The following is a 16,728-nucleotide window of genomic DNA, read 5'->3' as shown; positions in this document are numbered from 1 at the left end:
GTTTTAAAGTAACGATAGATGATGTTTCTCTCTACCTAGCTGAGCAGTTCTTGACAATATCGATTACTCCAGTTGTAGAATAGGGCTATTTACTGTATTATTTGGTCTAAAATGCATTAATTAACTTTTGACGAGGCAGAGCAGTTAATTGAAAAACATTCCTGTCATGAAGCTGGTTAAGATAACACCACCAAGTGTGCAAAGCATCATCAAGGCTGGATGAAGAATCTAAAACATGAAACAAACATTTTATTTACCACATAATTCCATACATGTTCCACGTTGTTTCGTAGTGTTGATTTTTTTCAATATTGTATTCAAAATACAGAACAGCCTCTGAATGAGGTGTGTGTCCAGACTTCTGACTGGTCCTGTATGTCAGCGTTTCTCAGCCTTTTTTCAGTCACAGCACCCTTCAGAAGTATGCAAATTCTCAAGGCACCCCCATATAAAACATACGCAGTGACGTTGTGACATGGGAAAGGGGGCCGTGAGAAATTTTGATGATGCATGAGGCGGCGATGATCTGCATTAGTGTAACTATTGTTTTTTGGAATTTTAATTCATCTCATTATCTCTAGCCGCTTTATCCTGTTCTACAGGGTCGCAGGCAAGCTGGAACCTATCCCAGCTGACTACGGGCGAAAGGCGGGGTACACCCTGGACAAGTCGCCAGGTCATCACAGGGCTGACACATAGACACAGACAACCATTCACACTCACATTCACACCTACGGTCAATTTAGAGTCACCAGTTAACCTAACCTGCATGTCTTTGGACTGTGGGGGAAACCGGAGCACCCGGAGGAAACCCACGCGGACACGGGGAGAACATGCAAACTCTGCACAGAAAGGCCCTCGCCGGCCACGGGGCTCGAACCCAGAACCTTCTTGCTGTGAGGTGACAGTGCTAACCACTACACCACCATGCCGCCCCTTATTTATTTCAATGTTAGAATATATAATTTTTTGACGGCACCCTGGTTGAGAAAGGCTGCTGTATGTTAGTCAATCCACCTACTGGTTTTTAGAGGTGCAGGAAAACCAGACAATCCACCCAAAGTACTGGAAATAAATATTTCCAGTTGATTTAAACTCTGTCACAAATGTAACTGTAGCATAACAATATACAGACTGGTGAATTGTAACCAAAATCCTTAGATAACGTGGAACAAACAATTATGCAACACATAAATTAGATGTTTATTATAAACATCACAGTTAAGAAAAAGAATGATTCTGAATTCAGTCTTTTACAATCTTTGGGAGCTCTTGCTCATTAACTGCGTCTGAAAGTTAACATTTTACTCTCCCTATCCGTGATAGAGATACTGTATGTGCATCTTTACACAACAAAAAGTAAACAAGGCAAATGACTCAACTGCTGAACAGCACTGCAGCCTGAATGTGTGGGGTTGCAAGTCGAAGGTTAATCTCTGAAAATTTAGTTTTTGATACTAAATAGTATTTTCTTTTTTTTTTTTAAAGATATTTTTTGGGCTTTTTTCACCTTTATTGGATAGGACAGTGTAGAGACAGGAAATGAGCGGGAGAGAGAGACGGGGAGGGATCGGAAAATGACCTCAGGTCGGAATCGAACCCGGGTCCCCGGATTTATGGTATGGCGCCTTATCCACCTGAGCCACGACGCCCCCAGATACTAAATAGCATTTTCATTGTGTACAATAAAAAAGTCTGCATAATCCGATTTTAAATCACAGCTTCTCAAATCCGTTAATTCTCAAATCCATCCTACTTATAATGCAAGGGACACATCCCGTAATTGTTTCAAGTATGGCAAAGAGAGTGAACGAGCCAAGAAAATATTAAGGTTGCTCTGTCTCAGGGAGCTGCATCAACGTGGATAAATAGAGGTGAAGGAACTGCTGTTTGTGTGGTCGAGTTTAAAACATAAGAGAGAGTCACAGATACATACAACACATCTGAACATAGAGATATGCAGGCACTGTTGATTCGTGCCTTTAGGGAGCGAGTCCTAGGCAGATACTTGTGTACATAATGCATGTACAGCAAGACATGCATTAATTGTCATATTCCTGGAAATGATGCTTTGACCTTCTGAGAAACTACTCAACCTCCCCAAGTTTTCCCCTCTCGCTGGGGCTGACCGTCTTAGAGTCCACATGTTCCTTCCCATTTCTTCTTCTGGTCCTCTGGGGTTTTTTTTTTTCCCTTCTCTCTCCTCAGGAGCAAGCTTCAAGCTCTCCTTCCTTTCAACATTTTGAGCTGCAGCATCCCATCCTGAAACAGCCTCATGGTTCTATTGGTCAGCCTGGATCTCCTGGACAGAACTTGGATGGGATGGAAGCTAGGGGGAATGTCCGTGTCTTGGCTTTAAGAGCTGGTGTCAGGACACGTGTGAAATGAGTCTGACTCGTGTCTGAATGTCCTGACGACACAGCGGGCACGTATCCAGCTGTAAGGCACACTCCATGCAAATCCCACTACGGAGACACACAATCATCCAGAAGTTTTAAAAACATGCACATGATTCATGACTGCATCCAAAACAAGTGCAGTTATCAACTGTTAAAGAAACATTCTCCCCCTTTCGCTAGACACATTTAGTGTCTGAAGTTTGTTCATTTAGGAAGTGTAAATTGTAGCTACACTTTTTTTTTTTTTTTTTAGTGAACCTAAAAAAAAAAAAATCACTAACGCTAGCCGCACACTACGCCGATCCACGCGGTACCGAACCGACCCATTTCAGAGCCGACTCCCGACAGGGCACGCACATATCCCCAACTAACTCACGACTGTTGACGAGTGCAGTCGCGATTGAAGCGACACCAAACGAGATTATGCGAACTAAGCATCATAAACATTCCGCTAAATATCACGTGACAACTTAATAGCTTTGTGATTGACTATTGGATATAGTTACTGTTAAATCAAACACTTGATGCTACAGGGGAGTTTGCATGTTCTCCCCGTGTCCGCGTGGGTTTCCTCCGGGTGCTCCGGTTTCCCCCACAGTCCAAAGACATGCAGGTTAGGTTAACTGGTGACTCTAAATTGACCGTAGGTGTGAATGTGAGTGTGAATGGTTGTCTGTGTCAGCCCTGTGATGACCTGGCGACTTGTCCAGGGTGTACCCCGCCTTTCGCCCGTAGTCAGCTGGGATAGGCTCCAGCTTGCCTGCGACCCTGTAGAAGGATAAAGCGGCTAGAGATAATGAGATGAGATGAGATGATGCTACAGGCTGAATTACAAATGACACAACATGGACTATGTAGCGCACTATCTAGGCTGCATGAGCTATTATTTCCAGCCTTAAATAGTGCACTTATATAGGGGAGTTAAAGCGATTTGGAATTCAGCCACACAACTTGAGCAGAGTGGCTTTCCAGCCCACTGTGTCTATGGATAAAGCTTCAGTCTATGGAATTACAGTATATACCTGCATTAGGTGCTACCAACACGTATTTCTCGCGCTAGAAATTGTGTTTAATGATGTCACGTGTTATATGCGAAAGATATGATTGGCTATTGCTAGCGACTCTCGCCGATCAGTCTGGCTCCCGATTAGTTTTTTGAATCGGCTGTGAGATGAGTCGGTACCATCGAAAACTAGTCTTTACGCCTGACTCGCGACTTCAGTTGGCTCGGTACGCTGAAAATCGGCGTAGTGTGCGGCTAGCTTAACAGGTGCGTGTACACAGTAGGTATACCTAATAATGTGGCCAGTGATGTGTGTGTGTATACAGGTCTTCAAACAACTGTACCCCCTTAACCCAAAAGTTACATCTCCACAGTGGTCTGCTCTGTACCTGTGTGTACATGGTCTCAGCTCTGTATCTGCCATTTGGTCACAACAGAGGGTACAACAGTTGTCTCTGATGCTCACCTGCCTCAAAAGGGCTAGGCGTCTGTGCCTGAGAACCAGATAAGAAAGACGACCTTATTGACGGAGTAATACGAGATGCGGCCTTGACCTACTTTCAAATAACTGCTGCAAAATGCAAACGGCGTCAGACAGCTAAATGTACCTGGGCAGGATTATCTTCTCGTCAGATGCAAGTGAGGCAAATTCATTAAAGGTGCTGAACTTGACAGACGGGGGGTGGCGGAATGGCTTGGCCCCAAAGTTGAACTCGCACTGTTGGTAGGACATGAAACTGGCTGCTGCAAAGAAGCCAGACCTGAACGAGCAGGAACACACACACACAGTGTTAACAGAACTCATTCATTAATATACAAAAAACACACTGCTTTATTCAGACAGCACGGTGCATGCTCACCTCTGCTTTCTTTACAAGAGAAAATTGAACACAAGACTGGTTTACTTACGTGGCAGAGGAGAACACCTGCTTTTCAGGAGGAAGTTGGTGTCCATTCAGGTAGAAAATCATCTGTTTCTTGCTGAGGTCCAGTAAGAATCCTATGGCATCACCTGCAAGAACAGAAACACTCCTTATCCACTCCACTGAAGGCTTTTAAAGCATTGGATGCTCTTCTGATGTGCCTCGTCAGTAATTTTCTCACCAGCAATATAACATTAACCCTTAAAAATAGGTACCCTATGGGTACATGTGGCTGCTGCTTATAAATAAAATTCTGATCCCATGTCCATACAGTAAATATATAACGCATGTATTATTTTTTTTTACTCTATGACACAGCAGCCACAAAAATGAAATGTAATCCAAAAAAAGTAAAATACACCAAGTGTCTGTACTTTATATTATTCTACTCTTACAGTTTTCGAACCCGAAACCTCCGAACCGAGGCGGACATTCACACGCTTTCGCCATGACCCAAACTCTTATTTCCCAGAAAAGGCCCGGCGCTAGAGCTCAGTGGTCTCAATAGATAGTTTTCACATGACGTCACAGAGTCGGGGATTCCCTGGTGGCGGCCATCTTGCGGGGCAAGCTTACCATAAGGGTCACTGAGCACACATTGTAACGCGCGAGTTACATTTATATATTATTTACATTTATAGTTACATTATTACTATTTAAAGCTAGCAATGGTGCACACCTGTTGTATTCACGGCTGTCGTAATAGGTCAGATGATGACGTCAAGCGGAGCTTTTATGTAATTCCCACTGTACGGGAGCACAAAGGCGAGCAAACAAAGAAACTCAGCATACAAAGGAGAAATCTATGGCTTGCGAGAATCAACCGCAAGGATTTTCAGCCTTCCAAACACAGCAAAGTCTGCTACGATCATTTTGTAAGTGGTAAGTTGTTTAAATAAACAATCAATTGTGTTTGTTTTTGGAAACCAAAACATCGTGTAAATAATCTCTAGAGAATGCCTAACTGGAACCGCTGAGTGTACGTTTACATTGTAATGTACACTTAATATCGCTCGTTTGTCACGTTTCTAAGTTTATACTGACATGGTACTGTAATACCACTAATGGATGTAAAATTTGTCTTAAATCAACTCGATATTATACACACACATTTATATGCAGTGTTGAGAGCTCTAAAATTCCAATGTTTACATACCTTGGCTGTAATTAGAACACGACTGTCACTTGTTTTTATATGGTGGACTTTGCGGACCCAGCCACAGACAAAATAATTGTATGACTCCAGCGACTTGTATGCTTTGAGGTCGTCAAGTGTGTAGGCACTTTTAGTATTCACGAAATTAGTTCACAATATCAGGGTACGATATGGATGGCAGCCCTGCATAGTCACTTGAAAATGCATCTGTCCACTTCGTAGGGGTCAATTCCCCCAATCAAGGCCAGTTTGGCTGCATACCGTTGTCGTGACATGTCGTCCAATGTATCCATATACTTCCGTTTGCTTGATTTTGCCAACATTGATCTTTATTTTAGAAAACTGACTATATAACTTAATAAATTCGTCCGAGATAACGTAGCCGGTAGTGGCAATGGTCCGTTTTGTTTGCCCCGCAAGATGGCGGCTGGGGGGGCATTCCCCGGAATGCCGTGACGTCAGTGAAAACTATCTATACTCTTTTCAACAACTTCCCCAAACAACCTGGAAGTGCGTCACATCTACATCACGCATGGGAGCACTAGCCAAAGGCGGCGAGGAAAGGGGGACGACCTGGAGTACATTTTAAAACACGAACGAATTTTCCCTCGGTAATAAGCACAAACATGTCTGAAAGCGATTTCTTTAGTCTAGTCCATTTATTGCTCCATTTTAATCGGAACACGTGTATGCATATGCGCGATTGTTAGGCTCACTCTTACAACACGAATGAGTATAAGAATGTGAGGCAGTAACCACAAAACCAAATGTTGTGTTGATGCAACGCAGACACATTCTACATAACATTAAATAACTTTCGAACAGGTTATGACAGGGCCGAGCTTTAAATTGTGTCCGAACTGAGAGATTTGGCTTTCCGATGCAGCTTGAATGGTGCCTTTATGATAACCAGGGCTGATTTACAGTGCATGCAATCACAGGGGTGATAGCGTAAAGGGAATTCGGAATTCCCTTTACTGTCTATCTGCGCATCTCAGAATGACACAGGACAATGGGCGAACTAGATTTTTTTTTTTCCCCCCCAGCCACGGCGCGCCAGAAATCCGGCGCGGCGCCGGAACGCTATCACCCCTGCAATCATGTGGTACAGGAACCGAAGCTTACTGAGGGGATGTTTCTGCACATTAACTCCCATGTTGTGAGGAGTATGCAGCAATTCCTCCGAATTCCATCCCTCCTAGTGTCAAAATTGAGAAGTCACGGAGCTGTAACTCGGTGAGGAAGAAATGTACTTGTACCAAACTTCACATGTACCCCTTTTCTACCAAATCAGTTCCAGGGCTGGTTCGGGGCCAGTGCTGGTGCACAACTCGTTCAACTTGTGAGCCAGCTGAGAACCAGTTTGCTTTTCCATAGCTCGCGGTGCTAAGGGAAGCCACGTCATTACGTCGCTGTATACGTCAGTTACGTCGCTACGTTTGCATAAACCTTGGCGCAAATATCGAAGCAAAAACACGGAAGAAGCAGCAGCAACAAGAACAACAACAATAATAATGGATGACTTCGCGTTTGTACAGCTGCTGCTTCTCGTCGCTTAAAAATGCCGATCTTTCGCGGTCTTATTGTTGTTGGTCTTAACAACTCCGCCCCCCCGCTGACGTAAGCGGTTCTTTCCTCTGGCCCAGCAGAGAGTTGGTGCTAGCCTGGAACCGGTTTTTCTGGCCCCAGAGCCAGTTCTTTGTCAGTGGAAACAGAAAACCCAGTTCCAAACTAAGCACTGGCCCCGAACCAGCCCTGGAACTGCTTTGGTGGAAAAGGGGCAATGGAGTGCCAAAATACCCAAATGCAAGTTCTCACATTGAATGAAAAAAAAAAAAAAAAAAATCCCTGGTTGACTATGGAGCAATTCAACAAAATACCAGCTTTTTCACTGGGTGGGGTTTTTTTTTTGGTCAAATATTGAATGCTCACATGAAGGTACTGCATGATAGTGACTTTACACTGCACTAGGAAGAAAGGGTAGGTTCCCCTGAATCATATGCTGTAGAATACTTGAAACTGACTGAAAGAATAATCTCAGGATTGACAAAACTATAAACCCATGTCCAGGCATTTCTTAATCCATGTACTCTTTAGAGGGTGAATTGTTAGAGAGAACAATCAAGTAAGCTCTAACTTTATGAGGAACTTTATCAAGAACTACATTCTGAACTGTTCAGCTGTTAATTAAGCAGACATTTCTACTCGTGAGCGTGCAGTACAACACTGCCGCATGTATGCTCCCCAGGAAACTTGAACTGTTGATGTAGTGGCACTGTACTGACCTTCTTTCCAGCAGGGGTGGGAGTGAGGTTTACTGCGTGCATTATACCAAATCAGCTGCCTGCAGCCGTCATATGCACAGGAGTACTCGTCATCTCCAATCCCATAGCCCTCCTGTAACACACAAAAATCTTACTCTCGATCAGAATAACTCACTGGTTCTGAGCCAAATTATTCAAACAGTTCCTGCAAATATATTTTCCTGAGATGTGGTCATGTGACCCAAGCAGGAACATACATGGTTGAGGAACTTGCTATCCTTGGTGGCCCAGCCGATCTGCATGACGCCCGAAGTGATCACCGTGACCTCATAGTACCAAACACCAGAGTCCACACAAAATGTACAGCGCACGCTCTCAAATGATGACGCGTCACATCGTGCCTGAGGGAAATATGAGCAGTCATGAACTTCAGGAAGTTTAATTAAATAAATTAATCCTACTGCGTATTTGCTCACCTCCAGTCCGCTGGGAGAGATCTTGAGATATTCACTGACGTCATTGCTGTTGAGCATGGCGTTGATGTTGTTCAGGTTCACTTTCTCGTAAGTGAAATGCCGACCCTCTTTTAGAACTATAGCAACAGATGATAATATTCGGTTACATTAGTTAGCAGACTGCTGCTCTTTCACAGGTCTACATTTTACACTGCGCACCCTGAATAAACAATTTCACAATCGGTTTTCCCCCCCCCCATTAACCCTGATACTTTTTAGGTTTCCTGCTTGCCTAAAAAACGTCTGTGTAAATAAATTTCAATGAAGTGAAAATTAAGATCATGGAAGTAAGAAAAAAAAAAGTAATTGTACAAGGCTACACTAACTTTCACAGCAATCTGCAAAAAAATAAAAACATGAAAATGGACAGTTCATGTGTTTGTTTCGGGAATGAAAGACATTTTGATTAAAAAAATAAATAAAGTCGGTTAATTGTAGCATTTTTTTTAGACTATGTAAATACATTTTCTCTTTTCAGACAAGGAGCAGCATTTTTGCCTTTGCTTTTCAACCCTGACCAAATAAAGTAAATAGCAGCATAATGAATTCGGATTCAGCACATATAAAGCCTCGGTCACAACCGGCCGTACGTGCTCCTACGGCCGGTCTACGTGTAAAAAATGCAAGAAACGCACGTGTGTGACATGCTGATTTTCGAGCCGTAGACTGGCCGCAGACCGGCTGCAGAGGTTCTTTGTCATGTCAAACAAACTACGGGCGCTTACGTTTTTTTCAGGTTGCAAGACAAACTTATGGCCAACGTGCGTCTTTCTCCACGAAAAAAAAAAAAGCAGCGATTTGGGAAACGCCAAAAATCGCATGGCCAAAAAAAAAAAAATATATATATATCGTACTTCCGGTTGTGACCGAGGCTTTAAGCAACTAAATGTCTAAAGGCAAAACAATAAGTCTTTCAGTGACTCACTAAACAGCTGCACAAAATGATGAAACTTATAAATACGAAACATGACCCCGTTTTCCTTTGTGGTCACTTACACCTGCATTGTATGACATCACATGGAGTGAATAACTACAACCCCGATTCCAAAAAAGTTGGGACAAAGTACAAATTGTAAATAAAAACGGAATGCAATAATTTACAAATCTCAAAAACTGATATTGTATTCACAATAGAACATAGACAACATATCAAATGTCGAAAGTGAGACCTTTTGAAATTTCATGCCAAATATTGGCTCATTTGAAATTTCATGCCAGCAACACATCTCAAAAAAGTTGGGACAGGGGCAATAAGAGGCTGGAAAAGTTAAAGGGACAAAAAAGGAACAGCTGGAGGACCAAACTGTAACTCATTAGGTCAATTGGCAATAGGTCATTAACATGACTGGGTATAAAAAGAGCATCTTGGAGTGGCAGCGGCTCTCAGAAGTAAAGATGGGAAGAGGATCACCAATCCCCCTAATTCTGCGCCGACAAATAGTGGAGCAATATCAGAAAGGAGTTCGACAGTGTAAAATTGCAGAGAGTTTGAACATATCATCATCATCTACAGTGCATAATATCATCAAAAGATTCAGAGAATCTGGAAGAATCTCTGTGTGTAAGGGTCAAGGCCGGAAAACCATACTGGGTGCCCGTGATCTTCGGGCCCTTAGACGGCACTGCATCACATACAGGCATGCTTCTGTATTGGAAATCACAAAATGGGCTCAGGAATATTTCCAGAGAACATTATCTGTGAACACAATTCACCGTGCCATCCGCCGTTGCCAGCTAAAACTCTATAGTTCAAAGAAGAAGCCGTATCTAAACATGATCCAGAAGCGCAGACGTCTTCTCTGGGCCAAGGCTCATTTAAAATCGACTGTGGCAAAGTGGAAAACTGTTCTGTGGTCAGACGAATCAAAATTTGAAGTTCTTTGTGGAAAATCAGGGAAGCCGTGTCATTCGGACTAAAGAGGAGAAGGACGACCCGAGTTGTTATCAGCGCTCAGTTCAGAAGCCTGCATCTCTGATGGTATGGGGTTGCAGTAGTGCGTGTGGCATGGGCAGCTTACACATCTGGAAAGACACCATCAATGCTGAAAGGTATATCCAGGTTCTAGAGCAACATATGCTCCCATCCAGACGACGTCTCTTTCAGGGAAGACCTTGCATTTTCCAACATGACAATGCCAAACCACATACTGCATCAATTACAGCATCATGGCTGCGTAGAAGAAGGGTCCGGGTACTGAACTGGCCAGCCTGCAGTCCAGATCTTTCACCCATAGAAAACATTTGGCGCATCATAAAACAGAAGATACGACAAAAAAAGACCTAAGACAGTTGAGCAGCTAGAATCCTACATTAGACAAGAATGGGTTAACATTCCTATCCCTAAACTTGAGCAACTTGTCTCCTCAGTCCCCAGACGTTTACAGACTGTTGTAAAGAGAAAAGGGGATGTCTCACAGTGGTAAACATGGCCTTGTCCCAACTTTGAGATGTGTTGTCATGAAATTTAAAAATCACCTAATTTTTCTCTTTAAATGATACATTTTCTCAGTTTAAACATTTGATATGTCACCTATGTTCTATTCTGAATAAAATATGGAATTTTGAAACTTCCACATCATCGCATTCCGTTTTTATTTACAATTTGTACTTTGTCCCAACTTTTTTGGAATCGGGGTTGTACATAGTGGTGCACAGGTTTAACACCCGAGCCCCTTGGATGAAAGCTGGAGCACTTACAGAGGTTGTCCAGGCTCCACTGTGCGCAGAAGCCGACTTGGCGTTTAAGGTAGTCCGAGTGATCTGCCCAGGACTCCAGGACCGCTAGCCGATCACCGATACATGACTCGGACACAGTCAGTTTGTTCTCACCTGAAAACACAAGACAAATTACCCATGACAATTCTTCACAGATAAAGTCTCAAATGTGATACTACACAAAACAAACAGCAGAAACAAGAGACTTACTGGTCTGGGAGAATTTCTCCAGAGCAATGAGAGCAAAAAGCATTACAGTAGGGTGGGCCTCAGAGCTCTGAAGATATAAAATAAAATGAACTTAGACTTTCTTTATTGTCATTCAGATTTGCATCAAACAGTACACATCAGAACTAGATTTCGTTGCTTTGGCTCAGTGTAGTGCAGAGCAAAACAGCAGCAAGTATATTACCTGAAAAATATAAGAAAAACTGTGTATAAAGTCCTTTATACAATATAAAATGAACACCGTATACCCAAAAGAAAAAGCAAAACACATCGGTGAACTGAAGAACTGCACCAGAGCGAGTGCCCTGTGAACCACATTGGCACCATTTGTAAAAGGTGTTGTATCAAAAGCGCTTCTCACCAGGCTCTCCAGCAAATACTCCAGGGTTCCTGGGCTGAGGAGTGCAATGCTAGCAGGACCTACAAGACAAGAATAACAACTCAACCACCCGGGATTATTCAAGCACCATTCAGCTACAAAAGGGAAATAAATTCAGACTTTTCTTGACTTTTAACCACTGGACAACAAGACAAGGGCACATGTCCCAGGGTACGTGCACTGGGAGTGTATATTTAGATGATTCTGCAGATCCGTCAGCACACGGCTCCAAGTTTCTGCAGCATGCATACTTATAGCCAGCACAGAACTTTTACACAGCCCTTTCCCTGTAGTTTTGAAATGTTAGTGCACTCTTGGCATATGAATGTGCATTAACTATCCTGTATGGGGACACACGAGTGGGTGGTTTACCGGTAGAAGTGAGACACCAGTCAATCAGTAGTAAAATCCCAAATTCAGTTTCTATCGTCACTGGCAGCCTGGGAAAAACCCTTCACAAAGTGAAAATCAACTCTTGACACTTTTTTTTATATAATATAGTGCCCTCCACAATTATCAGCACCCCTGGTTAAGATGTGTTAAAAGCCTTAAAGTGCCATTCCACCATTGGATGTATTCTTTGGCATAAAATACAATATATTTTGACAACATATATAAATGGTATCACTAGATAGAGAAATCTTTTAGCTTCAAAACGATATATCAAGCATAATTTTTTGACAACAAGTATATTAATTTTGCGACCAAAGTCACCTACCCTTTTAATTTCCACGCGTGAGGTCATCGGCAGGTTCCCCTTCTTGTGTACCATGTGACGTGGCACATATCAGCAATGGCGGATAGAACGCGATAAAAATAATAACAATAAATCTAGCTAATACCAATAAATCTAGCTAACTGAAAGTTTAACTCAATTTTTCGCAATTTTTTTGGCCCCCATATACGAGGAGAAATGACTCTCTCACTTTGGGGGTTTTCTGGTCTAAAAATAGACCGACACGTGGTACACAAGAAGGGGAACCTGCCGATGACATCACGTTTCACTACCGCGCGGAAATTAAAAGGGTAGGTGACTTTGGTCGCAAAATTAATATACTTGTCGTTGTCAAAAAATTATGTTTGATATATCATTTTGAAGCTAAAAGATTTCTCTGTCTAGTCATGTTGTCATAAAATATATTGTATTTTATGCCAAAGAATACATCCAATGGTGGAATGGCACTTTAAAATGAATTCAATTTTTATTGCAGAAGCATAATCTCTCACTGAAAATTGTAGAAAAATGTAACCTTGAACTCAATTTAAAAAAAAAAAAAAAAAATCCCTGACTAAGAAATATTTTTCATAAAAAAAAAAAAATAAATAAAAAAAAAAACACCTGTTCCACAATTATTGGCACCCATAATTCCTAGAAAATAAATGTTCTGTCATTTCTACTGTAGTTTATAAAGTTGATCAGAGTATCTAGGAACCTTTAATTAGTAATTCATCACATCCTGTTTCCCTGGGGTATAAATATGATGTGACACAGAGGCCTATTTCTCTTATCCACTCTTCAACATGGGAAAGACAAGAGAACACACCATTCAAGTAAGGCAGATGTGTGTCGACCTGCCCATATCTACAGTCAGAGGAATCATCAAGAAGTTTAAAACAACTGGAACAGTGGCAAACAAGCCTGGACGAGGATGCGAGTTTATCTTGCCACCACGCACAGTGAGGAGGATGGTAAGAGAAGTAAAAAGTTGTCCAAAGTTCACTGTTAGAGAATTGCATCAAAGAGTAGCATCTTGGGGTCACAAAGTCTCCATAACAACCATCAGGCGCTATCTACATGCCAACAAGCGGTTTGGGAGGCATGCACGGAAAAAGCCTTTTCTCACGTAAACGTCTGGAGTTCGCCAAGCGGTACTGGGACTTCAACTGGGACCGTGTGCTTTGGTCAGATGAGACCAAGATGGAGCTTTTGGCAACAAAAAAACTCTCATATATACTAACCCTGATTAACCTGTATACCCCCACATTTTGTATGCTGCTGAATCTGTCCTTTTTTCAGTAGCTTTGTATAAACAATAACCGCTAAATGTAATGCAATGTTATGTAAGGTGATCGCCTAGGCACTCTCATTGTGAAAAGTAAGTCACATGGACTGGCATTTAATGTTGTATTTGTTCCTTTCTATTTGTTTTTTGTCTGTTCATATTCTTTTTGGGGGAGCAAAGTCAGTTTAAAAATGCCGTTAAATGCATAGGCCTATAGGCCAAGTTTAATGACCTTGAGGTCATATGTCGTTTTACAAATGAAAAATGAATTCAGCACCCAAACATTTAACAAACAAGGCCATTTGCTAACTTCATTAATCATTTTAGTACATTTCATTCCTTAGAAAGCTGAGAAACTGGGTTCAGCTGAGACATTTACAGGCCCAAAGTTCAATGACCTCTAGAGGTCAACAGAGGTCAGATAGAGCTCGGCATATTGCAGATTTGAATTCGGCACACCCAAATTGACAAAATAAGACTGTTTGCCGACTTTGTCTCAAAAATGCCTTTCCTTAAATAAGCACTTTTTTGAATTTTGGTACCAGTCTAAATAAGCAAGCAAGCCAAGTGCGCAGAGCTTCAGTGCAGCGGTATCTTCTTCAAGGGGTGATAGCGTGAGAGTAGGTAACAGATTGAGGTGAGAGAGAAAAGCTAACTATGTCGGAACAACAGAGTCAATCTGTGTCTGAAGAAGCAGGGGGAGGTGAGGAGGAGTTTGTCCCTCGAAAGGGCTCAAGTTCTGTTATTTGGACCTATTTTGGATTCAGCCTCAGTATAATGCTATGTAACTGTTGCAATTGAGTTTTCAGTTCCTTCATCCTTTGGTAATTTCTTGGATAAATTTCATTTATTTGTCATTTGGAAATCAGAATTTCTCTTTTAAATTTCATTCTGCACTGAAAGCTGTTCATATTGTTTGTTTGAATATAGTGAAATAAAATTTAAGTGATTTCCCTAACATCAAGAATAATCGTGATTAATACTTGTGATTACAATTTTGATCAAGATAATCATGATTATCATTTTTTTCCATAAATCGTGCAGCCCTACTATGTCCTGACAGCAATACATGAGATAGATAATCTCATGAAGGAGAGAAAGAAGGGAATAAATAAATAAAAATCCCCCATGCATGCGCTTACTCACGAACACCTGAAAGGATTCAGAACCAATGCAGAGTTAGCCACATTTCTGCTCAACAGGTGTTTACCCCCTGCTTGATTTGTGAGGGGAAAAAAAAACCCACAAAGCTAAAAACGGTCATGGTTACACTAACACTCATTACACGACATTAGCTTGTTTCTGATACCAAGGCTACCAGTTAGCATGGTTTTATTAACTGGTTGGAAACTGATTTATATGGACATTCAGAACATTAATTAACCCCGCCGACAGTAGTCGGAGGGGTTACTATTTTCACCTGCGTCAGTCTGTGTGTGTGTGTGTGTGTGTGTGTGTATCTGTCTGTCTGTCTGTGTGTCTGCAAGATATCTCAAGAACCAATGGATCGATTTGGACCAAATTTTGTACGTGTTGCCAATCACCCAGGAAGGAAACCATTAAATTTTGGAGGTCAAAGGTCAAGGTCATGGCAGAACTTCGAAATTTTCGCCCAATGTATTTTAATAGGGAAAAGGCGGGGTTTGCACTCGTTAGAGTGTCCCTGTCTAGTTGCTAGTACATACAGCTCTTAATTTTTTTTTTATACCAATGCCTACATTTAAAATATGTGTGTGTTATACTTGGTTTGTGCATTACTCCAGCAAGTTCATTAAATTTATATGACATTTCCATTAAAAAAAAAAAGTCAACGTGGATTATACCATTACCATTCAAAATCATTTGGCAAATACTGCTGGAGTTCATTGCACCATCATAACCCCTTCGGACACAAGGAAAAATACTATGGAACGTCACGTGTACAATTGTACGCATTATGTCTGAAGGGGATATGCACAGATGCAGGTGGTGTGCTTAGACATGCTTGTGTGCGTGCGTTTATGTATAAGAACAGTTTACCAGCGAGTTTCTCAGCTAGGCAGCCCAGCACTGCAGTGGTGTTGCGGTGCTTGGCAGGGATGAGGGCGTCCTGGTGAGCCACAGCACCACTCAGACTCAACATGTCCGACAGCTTCTGCAGAGCATCCTGCACAAGGGTACAAAGGACCACGTTACGGCAGGGTGAGACGCAGTCCTTATAAGAGGTCATATCTAATGGGCTTATTTCCACCACACAAGTACTGTTGCACCAGAACGTGGATCTGTGCTTTTTTTTTGATCAGCCAGCAGTCCAGTACTAACGAATTCACCTCAAACATTAATAAAATGGTGTTTTATGGAACCTGTTCATTGATACGCACTGGAATTAATGTTTCTCGGTGAATGGAGTAGTAGCACTCTTCACTGCTGCATGGATGCAAACGGCGCGCCTTTTGGCGGATGCCGCCTTTTTCACGGCTGTCTGGGGGACTTGTCGCGCAGATCCGATGAGTTTTTTTTTTTTGGGGGGGGGGGGGGGGGGGGGGGCGTTGGAGTGTCTGATTATAATTTCATCAAAGTAAATTCTGTATTAAAATTACTAAATAAGCAAATGCCGTTACAGTCCATGAAACATAGGAAGTATAAGTATGAGAAGAAAACAGTAAATCAGAAAGCTGCGCACGTAAAGCCAATTACGTAACTTGCGTTGGACTGATGGAAATCCTTGCGCGTGCAGTGAAGTGCAGCCAGCAGCAGATAATGGCGTGTAGCCAATTGGCTTTACGTGCGCAGCTTTCTGATTTACTGTTTTCTTCTCATACTTCCTATGTTTCATGGACTGTAACGGCATTTGCTTATTTAGTAATTTTAATACAGAATTTACTTTGATGAAATTATAATCAGACACTCCAACGCCCCCCCCCCCAAAAAAAAACCTCATCGGATCTGCGCGATTCACACAAGTCCCCCAGACAGCCGTGAAAAAGGCAGCATCCACCAAAAGGTGCGCCGTTTGCATCCATGCTACTGACTGATTGGGAAGACAGAAGGACGACAGAACTGAAGAAAATGTGAATGACGATAAAAGAGGATTGGAGATTCAAACTCAAATGTGGACCTACACTGCATTACTGAGACAAAACAAATGAAGTCCTTCTGCTTAC

General features: G+C 42.1%; 1 protein-coding gene across 5 annotated transcripts in view; it reads right to left on the bottom strand.

Annotated features, from left to right (window-relative positions):
* Window positions 1-1,179: 1,179 nt before the first annotated feature.
* The window catches only part of rspry1 (ring finger and SPRY domain containing 1), a 34,181-nt gene continuing 18,632 nt past the window's right edge, over window positions 1,180-16,728 (bottom strand). For all 5 annotated transcript variants that reach the window (XM_060923830.1, XM_060923829.1, XM_060923831.1 and 2 more), the window contains 11 exons: window positions 15,605-15,731; window positions 11,565-11,623; window positions 11,186-11,252; window positions 10,958-11,089; window positions 8,222-8,337; window positions 8,003-8,146; window positions 7,767-7,878; window positions 4,312-4,414; window positions 4,011-4,163; window positions 3,792-3,896; window positions 1,180-2,465 (listed from right to left, as the gene is read on the bottom strand). In XM_060923830.1, coding sequence (XP_060779813.1) covers window positions 2,369-2,465; window positions 3,792-3,896; window positions 4,011-4,163; window positions 4,312-4,414; window positions 7,767-7,878; window positions 8,003-8,146; window positions 8,222-8,337; window positions 10,958-11,089; window positions 11,186-11,252; window positions 11,565-11,623; window positions 15,605-15,731 — 1,215 coding nt within the window. In that variant the 3' untranslated portion in view covers window positions 1,180-2,368. The remainder of the gene's footprint in view (window positions 2,466-3,791; window positions 3,897-4,010; window positions 4,164-4,311; window positions 4,415-7,766; window positions 7,879-8,002; window positions 8,147-8,221; window positions 8,338-10,957; window positions 11,090-11,185; window positions 11,253-11,564; window positions 11,624-15,604; window positions 15,732-16,728) is intronic.

Source organism: Neoarius graeffei, chromosome 6 (genome assembly GCF_027579695.1).
Source record: "Neoarius graeffei isolate fNeoGra1 chromosome 6, fNeoGra1.pri, whole genome shotgun sequence".
Taxonomy (NCBI): domain Eukaryota; kingdom Metazoa; phylum Chordata; class Actinopteri; order Siluriformes; family Ariidae; genus Neoarius; species Neoarius graeffei.
This window is presented reverse-complemented; position numbering and strand designations above follow the sequence as displayed.